This window comes from Platalea leucorodia, assembly GCF_965183815.1.
Source record: "Platalea leucorodia genome assembly, chromosome: 9".
Lineage (NCBI taxonomy): Eukaryota > Metazoa > Chordata > Aves > Pelecaniformes > Threskiornithidae > Platalea > Platalea leucorodia.
In genome coordinates this window covers 37,946,223-37,970,923 of record NC_138831.1, presented here as the reverse complement: position 1 = coordinate 37,970,923, position 24,701 = coordinate 37,946,223, and the positions used below count along the sequence as shown (strand labels likewise).

General features: G+C 39.2%; 1 protein-coding gene across 1 annotated transcript in view; it reads right to left on the bottom strand.

The window, feature by feature from the left end:
* The window catches only part of MYO5A (myosin VA), a 74,207-nt gene that overhangs the window by 11,779 nt on the left and 37,727 nt on the right, over positions 1-24,701 (bottom strand). The window contains exons 13-29 of the mRNA XM_082322232.1: positions 22,988-23,085; positions 22,216-22,302; positions 22,009-22,117; positions 20,284-20,495; positions 19,165-19,321; positions 15,365-15,604; positions 14,583-14,831; positions 13,368-13,461; positions 12,498-12,646; positions 11,654-11,767; positions 9,358-9,504; positions 8,498-8,551; positions 7,553-7,780; positions 4,860-4,960; positions 4,235-4,315; positions 2,121-2,319; positions 459-533 (exon numbers count right to left, since the gene is read on the bottom strand). Coding sequence (XP_082178358.1) covers positions 459-533; positions 2,121-2,319; positions 4,235-4,315; positions 4,860-4,960; positions 7,553-7,780; positions 8,498-8,551; positions 9,358-9,504; positions 11,654-11,767; positions 12,498-12,646; positions 13,368-13,461; positions 14,583-14,831; positions 15,365-15,604; positions 19,165-19,321; positions 20,284-20,495; positions 22,009-22,117; positions 22,216-22,302; positions 22,988-23,085 — 2,394 coding nt within the window. The remainder of the gene's footprint in view (positions 1-458; positions 534-2,120; positions 2,320-4,234; positions 4,316-4,859; positions 4,961-7,552; positions 7,781-8,497; positions 8,552-9,357; positions 9,505-11,653; positions 11,768-12,497; positions 12,647-13,367; positions 13,462-14,582; positions 14,832-15,364; positions 15,605-19,164; positions 19,322-20,283; positions 20,496-22,008; positions 22,118-22,215; positions 22,303-22,987; positions 23,086-24,701) is intronic.

The following is a 24,701-nucleotide window of genomic DNA, read 5'->3' as shown; positions in this document are numbered from 1 at the left end:
GAAATCTATGAATAAATTCAGGCCAAGACCGGGTTACTCACAATTGCAGGCATTATTCACCTTCATAAGTATCTGTATGATTAGGCCTCTGTTTTGCTGAACTGAATTTAAATGTATCAAAGTTTCAAAGCAAAAAGTGGTTCTGAAAATTGAGCACCTTTTGCATCATGTACCTCTTTTTCACAGCAGTCTTAAGTACTATTCAAAAAGAAACTGCTTTGGTCACAGTGCAAGACTTATATTAGTAACAAAACTGTGCATCAAAAGAGACAGAGATTACACAGAGGACACTAAGAAGACTAACAAAAAAAAGCAGTGAGGGAAGTAATCGGCATCGTGAAGCTCTCTGCAGGGGATTTCCTTTGAAAAGGAGAAAGGGAGGCAGCCTGCTTTTCAATTAGTGCTCCAGAAATAGCGAACGAGACAACAGAGAAGTAGGATTCACGTGATCTACATACAATCATCCGTTTGTAAAGTGAAATCCGGTACGATTGATACTTCTTGGGATCATCTGCATACAACTCCTCATAAAACTGTAAAAATAGGTACAGGATAGTTTTTCCCCTGCCTTTGAGACACTGATACTTCAGTAAGCACTATATAAATGAAATCAGGTTAAAACAAGATCAAGAATCTCTAATTTTTAGGCAGTCTAGTCCGTAGGTGTGGTGCTCACTCCAGCCTCTCCCAGAGAGAAGGTGGTGTAGATGAGTTGCAGAACAGTCAGATTTTTTAAAAATGTGCAGTACTAATACTGCGAAAGCCTGGAATATAACCTTTCTGAGAACATAGACAGGATATTTTCTTATGCTAATTGAGATGGGATTGCAGTGAATACTGCAATTCTAATATTACGTCTGGAAAGCCTGTAAATAATTTCCACTCTTGGGCTGGGAGCGGAAAAGAAGCATATTCCCAACTTGGAGTGGACTTGCAATACTCAAAACATCAGAAGTAAAATACTAAGGAATGAGTCTATATTTAACAAGTAAAATTACATTCACTGTATTTGAAAATAAAGAGAGCTCCTCTGGGATGTAATTACATGACTCTGTGTTGTCTTGGGAACACAGAATGTGATGAGTAGGTCTCTTGGGGGGGAAAAAAAGGCTAAAAATCATAACATACGACTAAGCAGCAGGAGGGAGCTGTCAGAGATGGAAACATTCACCATTTACCTTTGCCAGTAGGAGACAGCTGCTGCTGAGGCAAACTTATAATATACTTTGAATCAGTTTTCCAAGATCTACTCACTGAATTATCTGATGCTTTCCTCAAAGCCTCTGGTACTAAGACAAGAGCCCAACAGTGATAAATTCTGTAACACACATAAGCAGGAAAGACTACACCTTGGCTTGTTTAGAGGAAGCAATGACATTCAGAGCTAGGATTTTTCTCCCTGAAGCAGCATGGTTCCCTTTACCAATAAACAGTGATAAGCCAACGATATTCCAACACGGGCCTCTTTGGGAAATTTCCCCAGAATTGAACCAGCCTGCACATGATGAACATACTCCTTTGCAGGGAAAGGTAAGGAGTTTCACCTCATCTTTCCTTCATACAAAGATGTACAGTAAACAAGGAATAGCAATTATTAGCTAAGTGACTTCTAACCAAGTTTATTTTTCTGAAACTATTTCCTTCCTCAAAACATACTGAACGGCTGGAGCTCGTAACAGAGTGGATTATCTGGGTAGCTTCAGGCAGGGAGGAGGGAAATGGGAAGAAAAGAGACATTAAATAATTGAAGAACTACATCACAGTTTTTCCACAAAATAAACAAACAAACTAATATAGTTCAGAGGAAACACCACTACTTGGCACTATTTTTTTAATGAGTTCCCTGCATATCAATCATTCTATTTAGCAATGATTAAACTTATCAGTTGAAAGCTGGGATCCACGAGCTTTCTCCATGCCGCAAACTTTGAACAAATTCCCTGAAACATCATTACTTCATCACCAATCATAAGACTCTCTCCCATTAGCTTACCTACAAAAAAACCACTGAACTGAGGCAGTTTTTTGCAGGAGGTTGCCATCTGAAAACTGGTGAGAACTTACAGGCGCAGGAGGTCTGTAAGTCCCCTAGCCCGCTCCAGCAGCACCATTTCCCTTACCAAGTTCTCATTAGTCAGCCGGGTGATCTCATGCTGTAGGCTGGCTTCAATGCGGGCCTCTGGAGGCAGCTGCAGGTTCTGGGCTAGGAGCTGCTGCTGGCGATTGTTTTCTTCCTTCAGACTCTGGATCTCACCTCGCAGCGATTCCAGTTCATTCTCGTGGCTCTTCTTCTGCGACTGAAGCTGAGACTCCAGTAGCCTAAATAAGTTGAGCAACAGTTGCGTGAACACACTTGGAAAGTTACATCCCCAATTCTCAGAGGGAGTGTAAAGCTTTAGCTGCTGCTCAGGAACAATTAGCCATGGCTTGCAAAGGAAAATTAAGAAGGCAGAGTACTCTTTAAACCCTTCAGTATGCCTTCTAATTAAATTAAGTTTGCATGATCAAAAAGTGGAGAGAAACTAATTGTGACACTGCTTTGCATTTCCTTTGTGATTGAACACATACTGTGTATGGTGCCACTGAGAACATGTGGCAATAAATGTAATGCTAAGTCTTCACAGACTGTCACTGCTTTTAAAGGGGCTTTAAAGAGGTTTTACCTCTAACCAAATCAAACAAACTGTGTAAGATGAAGAAGACAGTGTGTTCGCTTAGGCTAGGACCCTGAAATATTAACAAAGAAAAATCTTTTTAGAGTTAACTCTGTTCAGTCAGAAACCATTTAATTGCAAATGCACATAAATAATCTTTATTTTTACATTAAAACCAACATTTTGCAGAGGGTTGTCATTAGTGCACGAAAGGTTAACAACAGAACCAAACTCAGGGCTGGGATCCGGGAGCTGTATTTTATCCTCACCACTGACTCACTCTTTCCCCTTGGGCAGATCACGTCTCAAATTCTTCTCATGTGAAATGGGGATAACGTGTACCAGCCTCCTTCTGAGCAGTGCTGTGGGGATCTACTCCTGCTTGCAAGGCACTGTCCAAGTGCTCTGACTCATCATTTTGTACATACACACACAGAGGAAATTACATTACTAGTGACTACTAGTGTTCAATTAGACAATCTTTCAGGGTTTAAATATGCATAAGGCAGGCACATTTATTAGTAACTAGACTGATCAAGCACGCAAGGGCAAATAGTCATTTACCTGCATTGCTCTGCCATTTAATATAAACCTTCTTGTCTCTACAGTGCTAGGACAAGAAACAAGGCGCAGAGCAAACACTCACATCCTGCTCTGCAGAACACTTGCTCTAAGTTAGAGCTTCACAGGCTTACAAGACAACGTTAGGTGTAGAATTTGTTAGCACAAGAAAAGGAAAGACTTTAGTTAGTAGCATTCATTGCAAAATACCTCCTTCTGTAGTTACTACTACCAAATGTGTATATTGAAGATGATCAGCACTGCTGATCTATTGAATTAGTCCTGCCAGTGCAGGACTAGGAACCATTTTGGAAGTCTGGGACACATGTATGGATACAGGGCCCAGACGTGCACACAGACCCAGAACAAGGCGAGTCTTGCCCATTGCATGACCAGCATGCAGTCTTTGCAGAGACTGCCGTGATTGCACTGAGGCTTGAACAGTGCCATGATGAATTAAAGATTACTTCTGTTTGTTCGTTATTTTGTGTCTTACATTTTGAACTTGCATGGAGAGACGTGGGAGAAGAATGTTCAATTTACTGAACTTGAGTCGCAACAAGGAGAGTCAGACCCATAACTATTTGAAAGTTAAGAGTACACTGAAGCTACTCAAACAATAGTTTTATTACTGAAATGATTGTACTTCTTTAGGCTGAAAAACTGTAAGGGACGTGACTTTTGATACACGACATAAAGGCAGACAAATAATACACGGCTACAAATCTTTTCCAGTTGTGGAGCTCCTGGTATTTTACAGTCTGTTTTTGTTTAAGTATTTTTATGAATTACGTACTAGTTGTTGCCGCCATCTTAACTTTTTAAATGATAAAACTTGACAAGTAGAAAGGTTTGGGACTAAGTTTGAGGAAACTCTAATTTGTAAAATTCACAAATTTTTTTCTAACTGTTAAAGCAATAGAAATACTGTAGCTAAAGCAAACCCATAGCAAGGGGCACAGTTAGCTAGAAAAGAAGATGCATATGAAGAAAAAAAACGTTCTGAGAAGTCTGGTAACCTGTTGGCTTGTTTTAACCCTTCATAAACCAGCCAAAGTTCTCCGTCCTCATTCAGCATATGATAGTCCTGGGGAGATTGCCTTTCAAGAAAAGTTTTTAAAAAAATACAAGAGAGAGACGTGATGGTGATGAGATGACATGTTAAGGACATTACACACTAAATTACAGTTACTATAAAAGAGAAACAACAAACAATGCTCTAAAACAACTTAGGAAATGACTTCTCTTATTTATACGTGTTTCTTCTTAATGACGAAATTCAGTTTTTGGTGTTAGCCCAACTGGTTACAGCATTTCATGCTGTCACAATAGATGTATTTTGACAGACTGTTGTGACAACTGCTGGACAAAAGGTGAAAAACGAGCATGGGGAATGGCACCCAGTTTGAGCAATGCAGCAATTAAAGGCTAAGAAGATGTCAATCCAGGAAGCTTGATTTTGCATTTCCCCATCATTTCCTAATCCTTTCAAATACTGCATACAGCAATTTTAATAATCAAATCAAATTATAACTCCAAGTGTTCTCTAAATATCTAGAGTTACATGGATGCAACTTATTGAATATGATAGATACGGTGTGTCACAGCAGACCCCAAATGATCGTAAATAAAGAGAACTTGTACCTGTTCGTTTCCTTCAGTCCAATATACGCCTGTGCTATTTCTCCTTTGTCTTTCATCTTTTGTACATCCTCCAAGAGGATTGTAGAATCTGTCATGGTATTCTGGAAAAAGAATGATGATTTCCAGGGTAAATTTAACAACGTAATTGTTCTTTGAATCCATGTTTTTGTCACTTCACCCACATGGAACACTAATCATTGAGTAGTCACATTAAAATTAGCGTGGGTAGCTGAGCAGGAGGTTGGTCCATAATTTCTATATCCATTTGATGTATCTTTTAAAATGAATGCATGCAACATGGTCAAATATCAGTCTGTATAATAAGCGGGTACATGTGTTAACCTCTTTTCATTTGTTCATCACGTAAAAGGAACAAAAATAAGTTTCATGAAATGATGATTTTGCATTTTATTTCAAATCACCAGGAACAGCTGCTAATACTGAAACTGAAGAAGCATAATTTTGCAAGCTTAATTCTATTAATAGTTCTTAAACACAGCACTACATGTAGTCTTTCAAATCTCATAAATAAGGTCCATTCCTCACTTCATATATTTTAAGTACCTGGCAAAGCAGGAAATAATTTACAAAGGCTTGAGATTTTTAAAGTTAGGTATCATCATAATACCATTTTGTTTCAGTTTCGAATGTTTACTATGGCACTTTTGCTTTTCTTCAGTAAAAGTTAAAATACTTAACAGATGTTTACAGTCACTTCAGCCAGTCTGATCTGAGTCATTGCTATGGAATAATTACAGCATTAATGAGATCCTTATGAGATCTTTGTGATTTTTCTACTATTATTTTATTACACAGTAAAACTGCTGTATCTCACCTGCCAATCTACCAAGCTTTAGCAGTCTGAACATATTTATTATTTTTGTGCTGATGGAAAGAAATGCTAATTACACTTACATCGTCAAGTTTATCCTGCCTGCTGTAGTTGTCATATTTGAATTAACAGCCTTCATTTAGAGTCAGTTCAATTCCTCATACTCCTAAATACAATGTGTTCAACTACATTTTCTAATCAAACATTCAGCAATTCTTATCTAATATCTACAGATCACGTGAGTCTTGAATGTTTGTTGCATGCCGATAATAATGAACACCATAAAGTAAGGTAGTTCTTCATACCATAGACTTTTTTGGGTGAAATATATGGATTTTGCAAATTAATAGAGATCTGATTCCTGAATCAGTGCTACTCTTACTCTCCTAATACACTCAGCAAGATACATTGATTGAGCTGGCTAGACCAATTCCTGAATCTTTCCTTTCATGTTCAGGTTCCTGTAAACCAACAGTTCAAAATTGTTACGTCTGCTTGTTTTGAAATAACTTGTTCCCTTGTGCAGAGCGGGAAGATGGGCACATGGGGGACATAGGATAATGGGAAAGGTTTTTCAATAACAGCAAAATAAAGTGCAAGAACAACTTCAAATACACGTAGGTTACTTATGAGAGGCAAGGAAATGACAGCTCAAGTAATGTTGGGGGTTTTTTTTAGCATTTAAGAGTTCTGGTTTATAACTGTAGAATAAAATGTGTACCTTATCCTCCTGGCAATCAAATTGGCAGGCAAGAAAGAAGAAAAACAAATCATTAAAAAAAAAAAATCTGTCTGTGCTGCAGCTGTCCAACCTAACAAGCAGAAGCTATCTGCAAACTGGCTGTTAGCCATCCCGCAGGTCACCTTCCTATTTCCCTCATACTCATAACTGCTGTAAAAACAACACTCACATCCCACCATTGCTGAGAATAAGTTGTTCAAGGATTTACTATTCAAGTATTTATTTACAATGCTCTAAGTATTACAGAAAAATTAGTTTTGTTTTCTTTATAATTAATCATTTTAAACAAGATATGTACACCCTCATGCATCACAGACTTTCAATTTATTTAGGACAAATATGAACATAACTTTGCAGTAGCAAAGGAAAGATGACGTATCTGTTCATTCCTTGCTGCGGTTATGAAACACTAGATAGCTCAGTTCAGTGGAAATGACTAGTTCCTGGATTTATGTGATACCTTTTCAGGTTTAATGATTCTTATTTTCAAAGCTATTACTTCCCCAAGTATCTCACCAGAATCAGAGCTTTTTAGAAGACATGCATTTCAGTGGTTGTAATCTACTCTTCTCATCAAAACCACATAGCACCTATCAAACAATAATATGGAATTTATCTATCTTCATAGGTCATCTTTATGAAATGTTATTTCTTTGCAATTATCTACGACCCCGCATAGACTTAGAAGAAATTGTTCCTTGTACATCCTACTGAACTATTAATTAAAAAAAATTCCTGAGAACTATTGTAAATTTTCCAGTCAAACTACATACTCACTAGAGAAATGATACTGCTCCAAATGAGAAGTATTTCTGCATTGTTAAAGGAGTCTGGGGAGATCATGGCCAGACCATTGGTATCTGCCAGCCTGGTGTGATCAGTACGATATCTTTACATGAATGCTGGTAGACAAACCCAAAATTGGTTTATTAAAAGAATCTCCCAATTCGGACTGCTGCATTTTATGCACTAACAACGGATCAATGGATTACACTTAGAAAGGCTTTCTAACCTAGACCATTTTATTCTGCCTTTTCAAGCATGCTGTTGAATTAAATAAAGCACGTCAGTGATGCAATGTAACTTTACCGCACAGCGCATCTGCTGACTATTATTTACCTTGGGTTGAATAGCCTCTTTCTGGCTAACCAGCTGAGACCTCAGGATGAGGACTTCTTCCTTGCGTACTTCAAGCTCTTCACTGACTGAAGTCAGCTGATCCAGGAGGACTCTATATGCAGGGGCACCAGGAGCAGTTACCTCTGGAGATCGCGTTTCTGTGAGGGCCTTCTGCAGTTCATTCAACTCATTCTTCAGTTTTTTGTTCTCAGATTCAAGTTCTTGACGCTGTAAGAAATAGGGACAATTCAGTCACTCAGCAGCATTCCAATGTGCTTATAAACCACAGGTATAAAACTATGGATAGAAATAGTAAAAACAATGAGTAACTGCAACAAATCCATCAATGTCTCCCTTACCCCTGGCCTCTTGACTACGGTGAATAGTGCCTGGGAGGATTTCACTAACAGGGCTAACCTTCTGTCTGAAGTGCAAAATCAGAACCCATATACATGAATCATACAGATTTGATGGGAAAAAAATTACCAATCTTCTTCTCCTCTTATTCTCCCCTTAACAAAAAAAATAAAGTTCACAATGAATACTGGTCAGCAGGCTAAGAAGATTCTGCATCATTCAGTGATACTAGGAAATATTTTTACTTTTAGTGGTTTAAGGTATACATTCATTTAAATAACGTATTTGGAAAAGAAAGTTACATTTATCACCGTATTTTTGCTCAAATTAACTTGCAAGCTGTACTAAGTGTTTCAACAGAGAACTCCCCCTGTTTTAGGAGATCTTTTTGTTCTGCAGACCCAGCCACACATTCTACACCTCAAAAAGGATAATCCTACAATAAAATGATTGCCAGGGAATTTTTGTTCTAGTTTATCTAGTTAATATTCTGAAACAGAAGGGCTGATGTAATCTTCTATGCCAGCACATACAATTGGTGGCAATATTCTCACTAGAAAATAACAGAAACCTCCTTTTTAGCATTACCTTGAGCGACTCATACTCCAACTCTGCACCTCTTATTGGAGGCCTTTCCTCCTCCTATGAAAGAATACAGACAAGTGTGAAAAGTAAAAATCCAATCCCTTCTAATCTTTAATTTAGTTGAGGCAGGAAAAGGAAAGGGAGCTGAAATTATTTTCCTATAAAATTGGAAAACACTCATTCTGGTGCTGTTGAGTGCTTTACTTTCAATATTGACATTGTCTCCTTTTGTTTACTTATGAATTTGTGACACATAATTGGTTAATATAAATAAAATCACGTACAAATCACACTACTGTCACTGGTAACGAAACAGAGCAGGATGAATGCCAGGATGCTCAAGAAATTCACTGGTGGAAGAATAATAAGAAACAATTGCCAAAACCGGTTCCATATTTTTATAAGTGCTTAAGGAGGCCAAATCAGAGGAGAATTTCAAATAAATTTTCAAATAAAGCCTGCTAAGCATGTCTAATCCCAACACTTTGGCTCTGTATCCTGGCTCTTGTTCTGCCTAAAATGAACAATTACTCATTCTCCCCATCATGTAAGTAGAATTTATATATTGCTATTCCTGAAGAAAAATGACTTTTTTTTTTTTTTTTTTTTTTTTTTTTTTTTTTTTTTTACACAAAGTCCCAAGCACTTTTTGTTCCTGTTAACTTCCATCAGAGGATCTCAAAGACCTTGGAAAACTAAATAACCAGTCCCTAGTACTAAGCACCAGGGATAAAACTTGTTAAATAAAGCAGGTACTAGAGGAAGATAAGGATTTAGTAAAATCCAGTCAGCATTCACACAGCTACTATTTCACAAGAAGGGATACTCTGGCGTCAGCATTTGGTCAGCTAGAAGGAGTCCACCTTAGCTTTAGCACGGAGAGCCTGTTCTTCCTTTCTGTCCAGTTCATCCTGCAGGGATTGCTTTTCTTGCTCCAGCTCTGTAACCCGTTTCTGCAGCTTGAGGAACAGAGACATATCCAATGGTGCCTTTTTGTCACTTGGTTCCTGCTTTAGAAAGAACAGAACAAAGTCAAGAAGTATTCCCCTTCCACATCGCAAGGAAGCACTACAGTGAGTAAAGACAGGAAACAGACTGGGAAAGGAGAGGAACACAGAAACGTTACTTGTTTCTGAGAGTTGACTATTGGCATCTAAAATATTTCATCAGCTGTCAAATGCTATTTTAAAAAAGGATCTACTAGTATAAAACGTATCTAAGCCTAAAGCCTAGCAAAAGAAAGCACTAGAGACTACCTAGCAGACAGGAGGTCTATAATTAAGCATACCTTTTATTCTTACTTGTTTGGAGGGGGAGAAGAGAAAAAAAGTCTACGGTTAGACTCACCTGGAAACAACTGTAAAGAGAGGCTTTTTTTTTTTTTTTTTTTTAGTTTTAAATTATTTCTACAGTAAGCTCTTCAGCTACGGAGAAATATCTCTGCTGATTGTAGATTTACAGGTTAATTTAGTGGGATGTGACATAAATAGGTACCAGAAGATATATTTTATGCCTTTTTCCTTTTACTATTCTAATTATACAGCCTGTTCTGGGCCTAATCCACTAGCTTTCTCACTATTTTCTGGGCAAGGACCAGCATTTGTAATTTGAAAGTGCATCGGAAATTGTCCATCGGCTATTTTGTACTTTATGTAGCAAAAAGATCAAAGCATTTACTATGAACTGCACCATAAAATTCTGAAGCCTAGAAAAGGAACTAGAAAATTAATATTAATGACTGTAGCAGACAAGCAAGCACAGCCATTTCCACCTCCTGTCTTTTTACTGTTGAGGGGAAGAGTCATAAACCACGCCAACAGCTCAGGAAAAAGAAAACGGACTTTGAGTTATCTGGCTTTACTGGTTCGTATTGAGATGGACCCTATTTTTTAATGTGGTTTTGTGTCATTAATCTACATTGTTAGTCTAGAGTCAAACTGGAGTTTGAAATCTTAAGGGGATAAACAAATACAGATTTAATCTTCTCAGTGCTGCATTTATTCACACTCTTGTGTGAGTTAATTTTTTTCATTTATATTCTAAAACCCCAAACTGGCTCTAGAACAGCAATTCGGTAAGTTTATTAGCCAAAGGAAAAGATGACATTTGGCTTGTATGTGAAATCCAATCACATGTAGTTGCACTGTCCTTTTCCTGATCATCCATAAAGGTAGGAGCATCTTTCTGAAACCGTTATGCAAGGTGAAAAATGTAAGTGGGAAGGCAAATTATGAATATGTGTCAGCATCAATGTGTCAGGGTATTTGCATCCATAGTAGAAAATAATTTTCTGCAGAGGCTTTCAAAATCAGTAATGACAGCCTGTAAAAAGCAACTGTGGAGATAACTAACCTAGACAGAGGGCAAATAGAGTAAGCTATGCGATGGCTCACAGGTAAGAAGATCTCTAGAATGCATCTGCAAACTGCCGAGGACAGTCAGACCACCAACCTGACGGCTCTCTGCTGTGTTAGCAGTCCCACTTCTTTGGGACGGGCCAAAAGGGGGAGTTATCTTGGAAAATACTAAGAATGGCTTGGAGTTGCACCGCAAATTATTATTACTCATTAGATGAATCTGGAGAGTCATCTTTCTGAAAATGTTTAAATACCCTGGGATTTGTATCACTGCATATGCAAAGGGATACTACATTCTTGGGAGTTTTATTCATCTCTATGAAATAGAGGAAAAATGAATCAACATGAGGTTCTCACCCCTAACAGGGAACTCATTCCATGTAGCTACTAAGAATGTGGCTAGCCACCTTGCCACTTTCAATCCTTGAATATACAGTATACAGACTTCTCAGGAAGTCTCACTGGTTTTCTGAATTCCCACTTTGTGCTGAAAAAGCGATTGTGCTTACAAACACTGGCAAGCAAATGTTTTACAGATGCAAATCAACTGGATGGCCAAGTATCTAGTCCATGCTTACTGTAATACAGAAGAATTCAAAGCATATTTTCACAAAGTCCTTTTACATAGGACCCCAGCTACCTAGAGAATGAGCTGTTTTCAAAAAGGAAATGGAAAAAGTTGGATTGAAGCATTAGATATCTCAATACAAGCATAAGGTGTTCACAAGCACATACGAAAAAAAGAGATAGGAGTAAGTTCAACCACTGACCAATGAAAAGTTGTGGGTTTTTTTAACATTACCTCCATCCTCACTGGTAAGTCTTCTGCTTCCGTGATCTCGGAGCTAAAAGTATATTCAGATTCATTGCTACTGTGAGTTGAATCCGTTCTTTTGTGTCCAGGCTTGGGGATGTTCTGGAGTGCAAATGAAACAAATCAATACCACTATATGGTTTTCCCTGTGACTGTCTCTTCACAAACTACAATTTAGCTTGTAATATTTGGTGTTATTTCACAGCTATCAAAATTTACAAGAAAAGATTTTTGATTCTAGTCTCTCATGCCACCTAAAGCCTATGAGATGTAGTTCACAATCAAATCTATGGAGACAGGTCAGAACCTACACACCATCAAGTATTGCTGCAGGAAGCAGAATCAAGCAACAACAGAGCACTTTGCGGGAAAGAAAAGCTCGGTTTACAGGAAGCACAGGCAGCAATTCTCTAACTTCCCAGATACTGTATTGAGGAATATTTTTTCTTCCTGACACATAAGATATTCCTAGAACTACTTAAAATTTAACACTAGGTGAACAAACAACCCTAGCACATGTGAATAACTTCAGGGCAAAGTAAGGGTGGATGGCACGTGCAATACCACTAGCAAAGTCACAGCAGAAATTTAGCCCTCTTCACAAACATGAAAATAAAAATAAAATTTAAAAAAAATCAACCACAGATTTTAAATGTATTTGTTTTGGCTGAGCTGATCTAATTAATCAATATTGAAAAGGACAAATTCTCTTTTCTGGTACAGGTCACCACCACACAGCTGACAGCAGAATCAGTTACTAACTTATACCACTAGATTCTGCCTAAACACATTTGTGAACAGCTTTTGATTTCTCAGATGTTTAGCCACTTACCACCATTAAGTTCATTTCATCCTTGAGATCATCATACCGCTCCTCTAAACGGCTGAACTCATTCAGCAAGTTCTGGTACCGTAACCGTTCATCATTCAGATCTAGCTCTAGCTGTTTCGTTTCCTCCACTAGCTTCTTTTCCATCGTTTCTGCCATGGAGAACAGGAATCCAAAGTGAGAACTCCAGTTCTACCTACCATGCAGTGCATCCATCCTGGAGGTACAGGCATGTGTCTGCACCAGGAACACAGATGGTGAAACAGTCTGATCTTTGAAGCTCGTATGTGGTATCTGTGCTTCTGTAGGCAAACGTTAAGCCAAATATATGAAGGACCAAAGCATTATTGTGGTAACCACAGAAGGGTTCACTCAGTCAAGTGAGTTATTCTGCTAATACCTTGCAATAATAGTTCCAGGAGGGAGGAAGAAGGGGCACTAGCCCAGTGCTGCGTTGTGAAAAAAGCAAAACGTGAGATGCCTTATGCCTCAAGCACACTGACCCTCCTTATCACAGCTGCCTCCATCACAGCCTTCACATCTAGAGTTACGCTCTTCTGGCTGCTGTCTACGTAGTCACAGCAGCCAGAAGAGCTGCAGTAGATTAATTGTATTAAATATCAGAGACTTCTTTTTAAAAGTGAAACACTTCGTAACAGTCACTCTCACCAAAAAGACTCCAAACCCATAGGACTTCATGGAAACTCAAATAGTAAATAATTCTGATGCACGTGAGTTCTTAAAACAAAGAAATGAAACCATTAAACTAAAAAGGAAGGCAAACTAAGGCAAATTAGCCCAATCTATGCAGTAGAGTGTTGCTTTACAAGGTAACATGAAGTAGAAAATCTGAGTGAAGAGAACAGAGCCAACCTGTTATTTCCCTCGCCTGGTCATGGATGCGGCGGTTCAGCTCGTCCTTTTCTGTTTTCAGTAATGTGTTCTGCTCTTTCAGCTCCGATACCAGCTACAGAGATAATAAAATATTTGACTCAGAATGCAGTTCATCTTTCATCAGAAGCTCTAACAGCAACTACATCCCTATTGTAAGAGTTCAAATACTTAAACTTTTCCTCAGAGAATGAAATCAATGAACTAAGTTACGACATCTTCAGTTCCCAAATTACACGTCTTAAATATGTCCTACTGCAGATTTCCCTGTATGTTCTGCACTCTATTTCTGATCAGATGCCAAAACTGCCTTGAATCACTCCATTGTGCCGCAATATTTTTCAGTAAAGTCCCAAAGATGTAATTTATTCCTTAAAATAGAAATATTCCTAAAATAGGAATAAATTTGGTAGTTCTGTTGTATATTCCATTGCATTGGGTAACACCATAATCTAACACCTTGCCTCTGCCCAAAAGTTGTGCCACTTTAACTGTGCCCAGGTTTGCCAGTTACTCATTTGTCTCCAATTATGGTTACTAGGCATTCTCTTTGCTTAATCAATTAATATTTTTCCTTATGTTTATCTGATCTTGAAGTGTATCACTGCAGCATCACATAATGATGGAATGGCTCTACCAATATTCGAAACTTGCACTGTTATCAGCAAGTAATCTTGACAGTAAACAACCTGTTTGATATGTTTGTGGTTAAAGCAAAGATAAGGGGTAAGTCAAAACCTGTTGAACTAGACTGTGTGCACATACATGTGTTTAGTAGGCTAATTGTTTAAATTAGGAAGGATATAAGCAGGTACCTTTGAATACTGTGTATGGGACAGATTTCTGATATCTATGTGATTACACTCTCTAGGTAGGTAAAATGATTTCTTTTTATGAATGCGCTACCTCTGACTAATTGAGGAAGCTTAAGTATTTGGATTTGCAAATACTTTCAATATCAAATTCTGCATAGATTTAATACATATATTTCCATACAATATATAGATTTAGTATATTCTTCTACCATAGGTGTAGTTATTTAGGCATCAACCCTATTTAGGATTGTACAGGTATAACATTGCTTTAAAATACCGTAAAAATACCAGCCATGCAACTGAAGCAGCTAAGCCTGGACAAAACCTGAGTGGACATCAGGCCCCTATAAATCTTCTCACGTATCTGAGACTGCATACTTGCCTGCTCGGTTTCATGTTTGTATTTGTCTGCCCATTCCTCAATGGTCTTCTTCTCAGACTGAGTTTGGTGCAGCTCCTTCCGGAGCTTGGCAATCTCCTCCTGAAGGCTGAGGACACGGTTGGTCGCGTTCTTAGCCTCCTCCTCACTCATCCGAAGCCTTTCCACATCACTCCGCAGCTTCTCTGTCTCCGTACTGTACGTGATCTCCAGGTTGCTCAGCTTCTCCAGCAGAGATTTATACTCTTTGTTCTTTGCAAAACACAACACAGACATAGCAGCTGTTGGAGAAGTTCTGGTTTAAGGGAGCCTTCTGGTTCCCTACAGAATATACCCAGACATGGGAGCGAAAGAGCAGCTCCCTCATTTCCAAAACGTTTCAGTCTGTTTTTGCAGAATTGCTTAACGAGGTGACAGAACAGACCAGTCTCTAAGCCTGCACGTCAACATCCCAAGCTAAAATCAGACGGAGAGGGAGCCCACACACATCAAACATGATCACCTCACCTTCCCCTTAAACAGAGCAACTGACGTGCTTCAAATGAAATACTGACATCAAGGGAGCAGATGTTTTCTGTCAGAGCTGCTGAGACACACAAATGGTGCTTTACTGTTCTAGTCCTACTGTGGCCTCCCTTTCTTTTCTATCAATGTTCTTCAGCAGAAAAGAGAACTGATACCTTACAATGAAAATTCAGTGCATTTTCCTGTGAATGCCCACAGTGCTACTGAGAAAGGTAATACAAGGTTTCTAAATATTTTCCCTGAGGCCAGGGAGCTTTTACCTGCTCATCAATTTTTCGCTGCAGCTGCATGATCTTGTTCTCCAAGCCAATGTGAAGCTTCTTGTAGCGTTCCACAGACCGGGCCTCTATCTTCAGTTTCTTTAGCTCCCTCTTGGCCATCATGCGCCGGTAACAGCATTGCAAGTAAACAATTGCCTTCAAGGTCCTACGGTAGTGCACTCGAGCCAGCCAACCTCTTACGTGTTTCTGAATAATAATAGACTTGTGCTCCCGAAGCATCTACAGTTAAGAAAAAACACCGCAAGGAGTATTAGAGTTGCAAACTACACCTGCTCAGTTAAACAGACTCCATAATGTGAGGTGTAACGATGATGTACACATAGAGACACCTTAGCCTGAAAAGAGGAACTTCTGGTGAAGAGTAACAAGAAATGAATATGGAATTAATTTAAACAAAAAAGAAGAGGAAAAGAAGACAGGAATAAGGAAGATGAAAGGGAATAAAATTAAAAGGAAGCAGAAGGAAAAACATGGAAAGAAAGAACTGGAGGCACACTGAAGAACCAGGCATTCCTTTGTGTTGATGTCAGATCCAAGCTAATTACAAAAATATATAGTACCTGTTGACAAGATTACAAATACAATCCTTTTTGGTTTTACTGTATCTTTTATCTTGAAACATCTTAGAATCATTGACATATGCTGCATAGCATTCATCAGTACAAAGTTTAAAATTACCATACTTGATATGCAATGCATCTATTACACGCTAGAACCCAGAGTAAATTGCAGTAGATGTTAAAAACAGCAGCCATAGCCTAGCTGACCAAACTACAAGTTCCAATCTTCCAATCAGTTTTCCTTTTTTTTTTTTTTTTTTTTTTTTTCTTTTTCCCTTTTTTGACATATCTTAGACTTGCCAGCATGGAAAATCTCCATTTATTCTAATCAGAAATTTTGTATTATAATAATTCTGATTTATTTCATTGCAGAAATTTCAACCACAGCTTTGAGGTTTAAAAAAAAAAAAATCATAATAATTTTTTAAAAATAATTTTCAACGAAAAGCAGTCAAGAATGCCAGCAACCTTCATCAGCGTGTTAGGCAGAGACTTCCCTAGGAAGAGTCTACTACTTGGTTTTGGATTCTTCACCCACTGATTCAATCAGAGATCCCCCAGTTCCGGAGCACCTGAATTCCAGCAGACCACAGCTATGCTGGGAGGGCCTGCCCAAACCCACAAGGCTTCCAGGACTCTGAGAACTTTAGAGTTCACTTAATAAAGCTTCTGAAAATGAAACAGTTTAAGATCATATGCCGTTCACATTCTTACAATAATTTACCACAAAGCTGATAAGACAAACTAGTAGAGTAACAATAATTTTATTTTCTTTTATACTTCTTAGCAAAGGAACTGAAATGTGTTAGAAGCATTACATTTCCAGATCAATGAATTTAAAAGGTTCACTAGCAAAGTGACAAGATTAGAAGATACACAAACTTTCTCCCTCAGCATTTATTTCTGAAGAAGAAATGAGACTTGAAATACCAGCACTCGGTTAAATAGCACATGGAGGTAAGGAAATAGCTCTCTCAAAAGTACAGCAAGGTCAAAAGCCAAAGTCCTTCTGACTGCGTGCCATGCAATTAGCATTCCTGCCTCCTGCTTCCTTCTTACACATTTCCTGGAACAGTCCTTCAGTTTACCCGCAGGTGCCTGAACAACTACCTTTCAACAGCATTTTCACCTCAAATTTGAAAGCAACAAGTCCCATAAAATACCTCTATCGTGCAGGGATGGTCCTCATCTGCCAGTGAATTCTCACAGCCATGCAATCCAGTGAGGAAACAGGCCACTCCAACGCAAGGTGAGCGTACCAGAAAAGTTACTTAATTTACCAGGTATTTCCCAGGAAAGCTCATGTTAAAGCTATGGAGGAACTAAACTCCTTGTTAAGCTGAGAAGCACACTGCAATGTCTCAGGCAGCAGCTTTCCCCAGGATGTGTGAAATAGATGATTCAACCATTTTAAATTCCTTGTATTAGTCACGTGACTGCAACACATGCCCTCTCTTCTAACAACAACAACAACGGGTACCTTTCCCAATCCTAACGAACAACACGTGTACCATGTGTTACTTACAGAGTCAAGGCTCAGCCCAAGCGTGCTGTCATAGGGCAGCCTTTCGGTTTCACTCATTTGCAATCATCATGAACTTCAGAACAACTGTGTTTACCTGCCCACGGCATGCAGAGCCTGTGCTTCTCTCTCTGGCCATCCTGTATCTCAGCTTTAATGAGATTCCACCTTAGGAGGACAATGTATACACAGCACACCACAGGTGCACTTGTCGAACTTCATGTTTTACTGCGGGGAACAATTCACTGCTCGAGGGGGATGCTCCCTGACAGGCAAGTCTGACCACCCCTTATGGGGACCCCTCCAGAAATCTGCCATCTCTATTAAGAGGGAATATAACAGGTTTATAAAACTCTGTGCTACAGAACAGATGCCGTGCGTATCACTCACGCAACTAACTTCAGGCATACAGGCTCATCTCCCATTTTCCTAAGGATGGCTTTTAGTCCACATATTGCTGTGACCCATGTCTCGCTTTGTCACATCTGTCAGATCACTGTTAAAAACATACCTCACATAATCTCACAACATAAATTATGGTTTGTATATAATAAAAATGCTAAGAATTCCAATAAAAAGGCAAGTAGATACCCACACAAAAGAATAGCCAAGTCAAGCATGGGGATCTTACGCCTTAGAAATTCTTATCAGGGATTACTTGTTTTCAAACTTTCTGGTTAGTCTACGTTAGAACACTGTAGTATAGACACATTCACATGTGACTCTGTAGGCAACTTTAATACAAATTAAAAATATACAGAAACTTCAAGTATAAAAGAGAAACACGTGGAACATAAGCATTAGCTGGCTTTCGGTTATACGCCTTCAATATCTACCTGCTGGGGAAAAAACAGAACTCTCTCGGCTAACTTTTCAGTGAAATGTAGGCTGACTTTTGAGCCTACTTAAAATAACTCATGTGGACAAAAGTGCCATGAAACATGTTGGCACTTTTTAGTCTAACCATTTGAATCGTAATTCTGTTTCCAGCCCTGTAACCACTAAAGAGCAAATTCTAATTTCTCAATTGAATTTTTATTTTTTATCAAGCGTAATCAGGAAAATATTATCAGTATCACCAGGACAGGGTTATATCAATTTCTGTCCAAAACAAAACCAACATCAATACATAAAAAAACCCAACTCCCTGCCCCATGCTTAAGTTTTAATCTCCTATTTTTGTGGATATCTCTTTGCTAACATCAATCTCCTTCAGTATATTCCATCAGCCATTTCAGAACCACTGAAATTAGGATGGAATAGGAATAGTAGTGCATCACATATGTATATTGACGTGAGCACTACTGATTTGGACTCATGGGGTACATTCACACGAGACCATTTTCAGTATTTATTTTAAGTGCCTCGACAATCTATATAACAAATGAAAAAGTTTTCTCAAGAGAAATGCTGTAAATCTCTGTTAGATTCTTCACCAACTGCACTGAAAGTCTAGGTACATTCAAATTAGATGACAATGTAAATATCTCTAAAATGACAAGTTCATTGATTGCACTATCAGATTTTTCTAATTTCCAAGTGCTGTTCAATTCATGCTGTGATATTTTGTTTGTCCATTATGTGTAACAGCACGCACACAAACATTTCAGATTCCCAAGGCGACACCACAGAGCAGCTTCATCCTGAAGGTATGTGGAAATAAAGCTAGAGTGAAGAAGTAAAACATGATTTCTTACCATTTGGTACTTGTTCCTGGCCATGTAACCTCTTAAGAGAGCCTGAAGAGCAATAGTAGCAGCTCGCATGCATTGGTATCTTTTGCGGACCACATACATGCGCTGGAACTTCTGAATAGTGATGGCAGCCCGTGTTCTCCGCAGGAACTTGGCATAGCTAAGCAAGAAAAAGATTACAAATACCTGTAATTATTTTTCAGTGCTTGAATATTTTTTTTCCATCTGTTTTTTTTTTACATCCTATAACTTTACCCTCTTTCTCAAGAGCTACATTTTCTCCTTCAGTTTCTTCCTAATGTTGTCAGTGATACAGTATAGTTGCTTGCTATTCTATTGAACGGCAGTACAACAGAATGACAAATTAACAGAAACCTTGCAAGGTTTTATGGGGAAATGTTTTCACTTCCTCTAAGAATTGGGCTATAGAACTGACAAGATACACTCAGCTTAATTTCTCATCACCTTTTCTCCAGCTTTAAAGCTATTTCACTATGCCACCTTCCAGATCTCCTCTCCTAACCTCAACCTGTAGAAAATGTTTGCTCGTTCTTGGCCCTCTCAGCAAGACAATTACAAAGCATCTTGTCATAAGCCTCTTTCCAAAGGTTGATTCTTACAGTCTTCATAACCACCTTGTCTTTCAACAATACCGCCTGTACTCCTACCCTTTTCTCTGGCCCATCCGTGGCCATCCCTCATAAGTCAATCCAAACAAATGACTATGACTGATGTATCTCCCTTCACAGCCGCACCCCGGATGAGAAACGGCTTCTCCAGCAGGACAGACAGACCCACCTGGGAGGGCACATGGAAACTGGGCAATAAGGACTCAGCTAAGAGTCCTGCTTTACCTCACCTGCAACATATCTCCTAGTACTACTTGTACTTCTCTCCCACTAACTACACACTGTTCTAAGCCGGGGTGCTACTGTCCTCTCAGGAAGGTCAAAAACAGGCAGGACAGACACATTCATTATATTCAATTTCCTTCACTTCCCTGGAAAATCATTTCCTCTCAGCCAGTATAGGAAGGAGAGAACAAATCTATCACATTTAAATGTCCTACTTAAAGGGATCTGAATTGAGGCTAGTGTGGGTTTTCCCATGAGCATTGCTTACCATCGTGCTTGGTACCCTCTGACATATCTCTGAATGGTGATGGCAGCCTTCCTCATACGCACGTACTTCTTTCGCATCAGCCAGCCTCGGATCGTCTTTTGGATGCGGATACAGGCAGCTCTCAACTTATCTGCCCTTATTTTTTCCAGATAGGCTACTTGACCAGCCCGGAAAAATATTTTTGTCTTACCAAACTGGTACTTATCCTTGTCCTATTTTCAGAGGTAAAAAGAGGATCAGTTACAGCATTAAATGTTAGTGGATAAAAAAAAGGCATGAAGGGCTAAATGAAAGTACAGTTAGTGAAGAGGCAAAATTATCTGTGTAATATTTCAAGTAAACGTAGACTTACATTAAGTAGTAGAAGAGAGTATTTTCTCTGTATGATTCTGTTAACAAATTAATACAATAAGGCCACAAGCATGGCCTAAAGGAGTAACGTGAGATTTTTTGCTTAGACAAGAATGCCACAAAGATTATAAGAGATGTGGAAGGCTACAGGAGGTGACGAAGAGGCCCAGAGGATGAAAGCAATACAGGCAATGCACATGTCCAATTTCCTGCTTAAATTGCAATGACTCCTCTGAACGGTCCATCTTCAACCGTATTACCCAGTACAAACAAAACAGCTGGGGCTTCAAACATGTACGCATCGTTTACCGCATCAGGACTAAGCCAGAACAAAGCATCTCGCTGCTGCTTAAATGCATCTGAAATTTCAGAACTAAAACAGAAAGAGAGTAATCTTCTATCTCTCTAGAGATAGAATTTCCTTGGAGGGAAAAACTGAGAATATACAAAGGTACATTGAAAAAAATTAATTTTGTTGATTGTTTGATGTTAAGTTAAAAGGAACAGCAGTCAAAGAGCTACGGCTTAGGATACATTTAACACTATACATTAACACTATGAATACAGACACATGCATATAAACCAAAAGATTTTAGTTAAGTCCACCCAATGACACAGAATTTAAAAAGCCGAGCCCCAACCTGCCTGCACAGTATTTATTTTTTTGTTTCCATAAACATCCTAATATTGGCATTGCACTTCAGCAAGGTGATCTTTCTTGCTTTTATACCTTCAGCAAACTTTGTCTCTTTCTCTTCCTAACTGATACTTCTGAGTAAGTCTCAGTTAACCACCTTCCACTGAGAACTGGCTGGAACTGTCTCTTTGGAGCCTGCCTGCCCTCCGCTGTTCCTTGGTCCTTAAGAAATCCCAAGAAACACATCCGTTCAGGTGCCAAGCCAGTGGTGTGGATGGCATAGCCTGGGAATGCAGGGCTGCAGCTGGAAGCAAAGCAGGAGGCTGCTGAGGTACGAGGACAGCCACGGTGTTAAGCAGGGAGACAATGTCACGAGGACGAAAGGAGTGAAAAAGGTTGACTTCAGCACAGGAGCTGAGAGGAGCAGTGTGAAAGACAGAAACACATATACAGACAGAAACACCTCCACATTAGAAAACCTCCAGATAACTATACCTTACTTAAGGTGTGGTGAATGCATCTTGCCTTTAAGCAAGGTAAGGCTCACCCTCAACCAACCTACACTTAAAATCACTGTCTTCCTTTCCTGTGATACACTGGGAAATTCTACAGTTCCTGTGCTAATGTTGGTGGTTTAGTACTTTGTAGAAGTACTGAAATAGTCTGGCTATGAGGAAGTAAGGGACGCTATCTTTACTCCTTCAGATTCCAAATGCTCTCAGCACTAAGTCTAGTACCAGAATCAGCTTCTCCAGGACATTTTTACATGTCTGCTTTCGGTCACTAAGGACATCTCTCTGCTTCATCAGAACACGGTAACGGCTGAAGAACTCTTGGTACGTCCACCTGTCCCAAAAACAGAGACAGTGTCAGTCCCAACAATGAATAATTCTCTTAAAAAGAAGAACTGCAGCTGCAAGCAATCTAAAAAATGGCAAACACACCTGGAGGGGAAGCCAGCTGCACTGATTCGGATGGTCTCCAGGACACCACAAGCTCTCAGTTGCTGCACTGCCCGTTTTTCATCGAATCTACATAGGAATAAAAAGAGCCTGTGGGTGTGGGGCTAGTTTTGCTTTACATGGGACCTGTGGCCCTGCGCACACCCAAGACAGGAGTGGCACGGAGGGGGAGCAGTGGTGGGATGTGATGGGTGGTTAACAAGTCCAGCTAGTGCTTCTGCAACTCAGCAATAACAGAGGACAGCCTGATGGGGGAACTGCTTGAGCTCGTCAGCAAGCTGCTTGTCCTGTCCTGCTTCCCACTGGCCTGCCCAACAGCCGTGGGAGTCCTTGCATGCCTGGATTTTAAGCAGACTTTTGAGAAAAGCTCTAAGCAAGTTCATATATGAAAAAAAAGATAAGGAATAAGACGTTGGAATCTGCAAAAGCAAATTCCAGCAAATGTAAAATGAACTCAAGGAGTGCAAACTGCCAGTCACATTTAAAACAGCCAGCAATGAAAATGCTGGTATTTTTTCTCATATATCACCATAAAGAAAAATAAAGCATCAGAAAGTATTTCTCCCTCTATTAATCCCAAAACATCTCCTGCTGTAACTACACATACACACGCACAATGAGTCCATAACAAGAGAAAGGAGACACACCACTTCACTCCTGAGTGAGCAAGGTTTAGCAGAACCTCAATCCTCCGAGGCCTTGGGCAATTCCCTCCCCTGCACTGGCTATACGAACCATACGTGAACCAGCTTACGTGAACGGAAACTTGAAGTCATTAGGCTTAATACAGCGCACGTAGTGTGGAGTTGTAGCGTTCAGAGTTTCCATCAGCAGATGAAGAGAGTTACGAAACTTTTTGAAAAAGAAAAAGGGAAAAATATCAGGGAATAGCCTCAATTAAAAAAAAAAAAAAAAAGCTCAGTCATGTTTGAGATAACCTCAGGAAGCAGGCCTAGGGATATTTGCCTATTTGTAATAATGCTTTCAGTAACAAACACCAGCTTGTTTTTATTATAGCAATAGATTTTAGTTTCAGATACCATCTTTGGGTGAATTACATTACGGCGAGACTTCTAAATGTTAGGCTTTACAGGAGTAAAGCTCCCATATCAGCATGTGATAAATTAAAAAAACATGGGATAGACTGAGTTATTTTCAGCTTTTGACTATCTTATCTACCCTGATCTTTGTCTAATGCATCTCTTCATGACTAAACCTCATGGCCTATTACTAAATAGCCATTTAATTTAAAATAAATTTTAAATCAAATTTTAAATCAACAGAGTGGTAAAAAAAAAAAAAACCACGTATCAATTTCTTCAGCTCCACTGATCCCAATGTCAGACCTACTGAAGAGAACTTTGAAAGTCCAATATCCAAGAGTTTTAGGAGCTTTACTTTTAAAGAAGTATCAGGACCACAAATACCTAACATACTGCAGTATATCCTTCTAACCAGAGAATACCCTAATAGACAAAGAAACCTAGGAAAACATCTTAGATGTTTTAAACGTATTGGTATGGATTTCCCTCTTTCTGTTGAACTCATGATTCTAAGCCAACCTCTATTTCTACACAGAATATGATAAAAATCACTTTTGTATTAGCTTTGTTTAAAATTTATAAATTAATATACATGGTTGATTGATAGGAGTAGTATGAGAGCACCCCTAACACTTCAACTCATAGTTTCAGTCTGACAACAAAACTGTTAGGCCTCTATCAGCTTCAGGACATTTGTCTGTTTGCAAAATCAGAAATTAAGTTCAAATTAAAAAGATAACTGGGCAGGGGTTCTCTTGCATGAATTGCAGAAGATCGGAATTTGCAGCCTGTACCACGAACACATGCCACAGATTTGCATTCTGTCCAGTAGCATGAATAGCCATTCCTACTCCCACCCATAGCTTGACATAGCTTGCTTGGGGAAGGTTACAGAGAAATTATGAATACCCAAATCAAACATTCTCTGAATTCCCTGATTCTCACTTAGCAGTGTGACTAGCTCATGACACTGCACAGACACTGTGCTAACATCTTTGTTAGGGGATCGACAACCATCCAAGGCAGTGGACAAAGCCCAGGCATTTTTTGTGATTTTATCAGAACTCTGAGCACCCAAGAGACATGGCTGGTTCATCTTCAAGAATTGCCAGGGGACCCTGATACAAAGAAGTTAGGCTCCCTGAGAGCTAATTTACATTCCAGGCTGTCCTACAGTAACACAGAGTTATCCACACAGACCTCCTGGAAGCCCCAGGCAAAAGAAGAATGCCGCTACTCACTAGCAAAGTGATACAGGCTGGCAAGTAGATAAAAACTGAGTACTAAACTGTCAAAAAAGTTCCCTTTGGCTCCTATGTATAGTCCGAGGGACAATCTGTCATATATAAAGCACTGACTGGGGACATAACCATCTTGAGAAAACACCTGTTGAATCTGTTGAGTGGAAACTAACAAAGAAGTGAG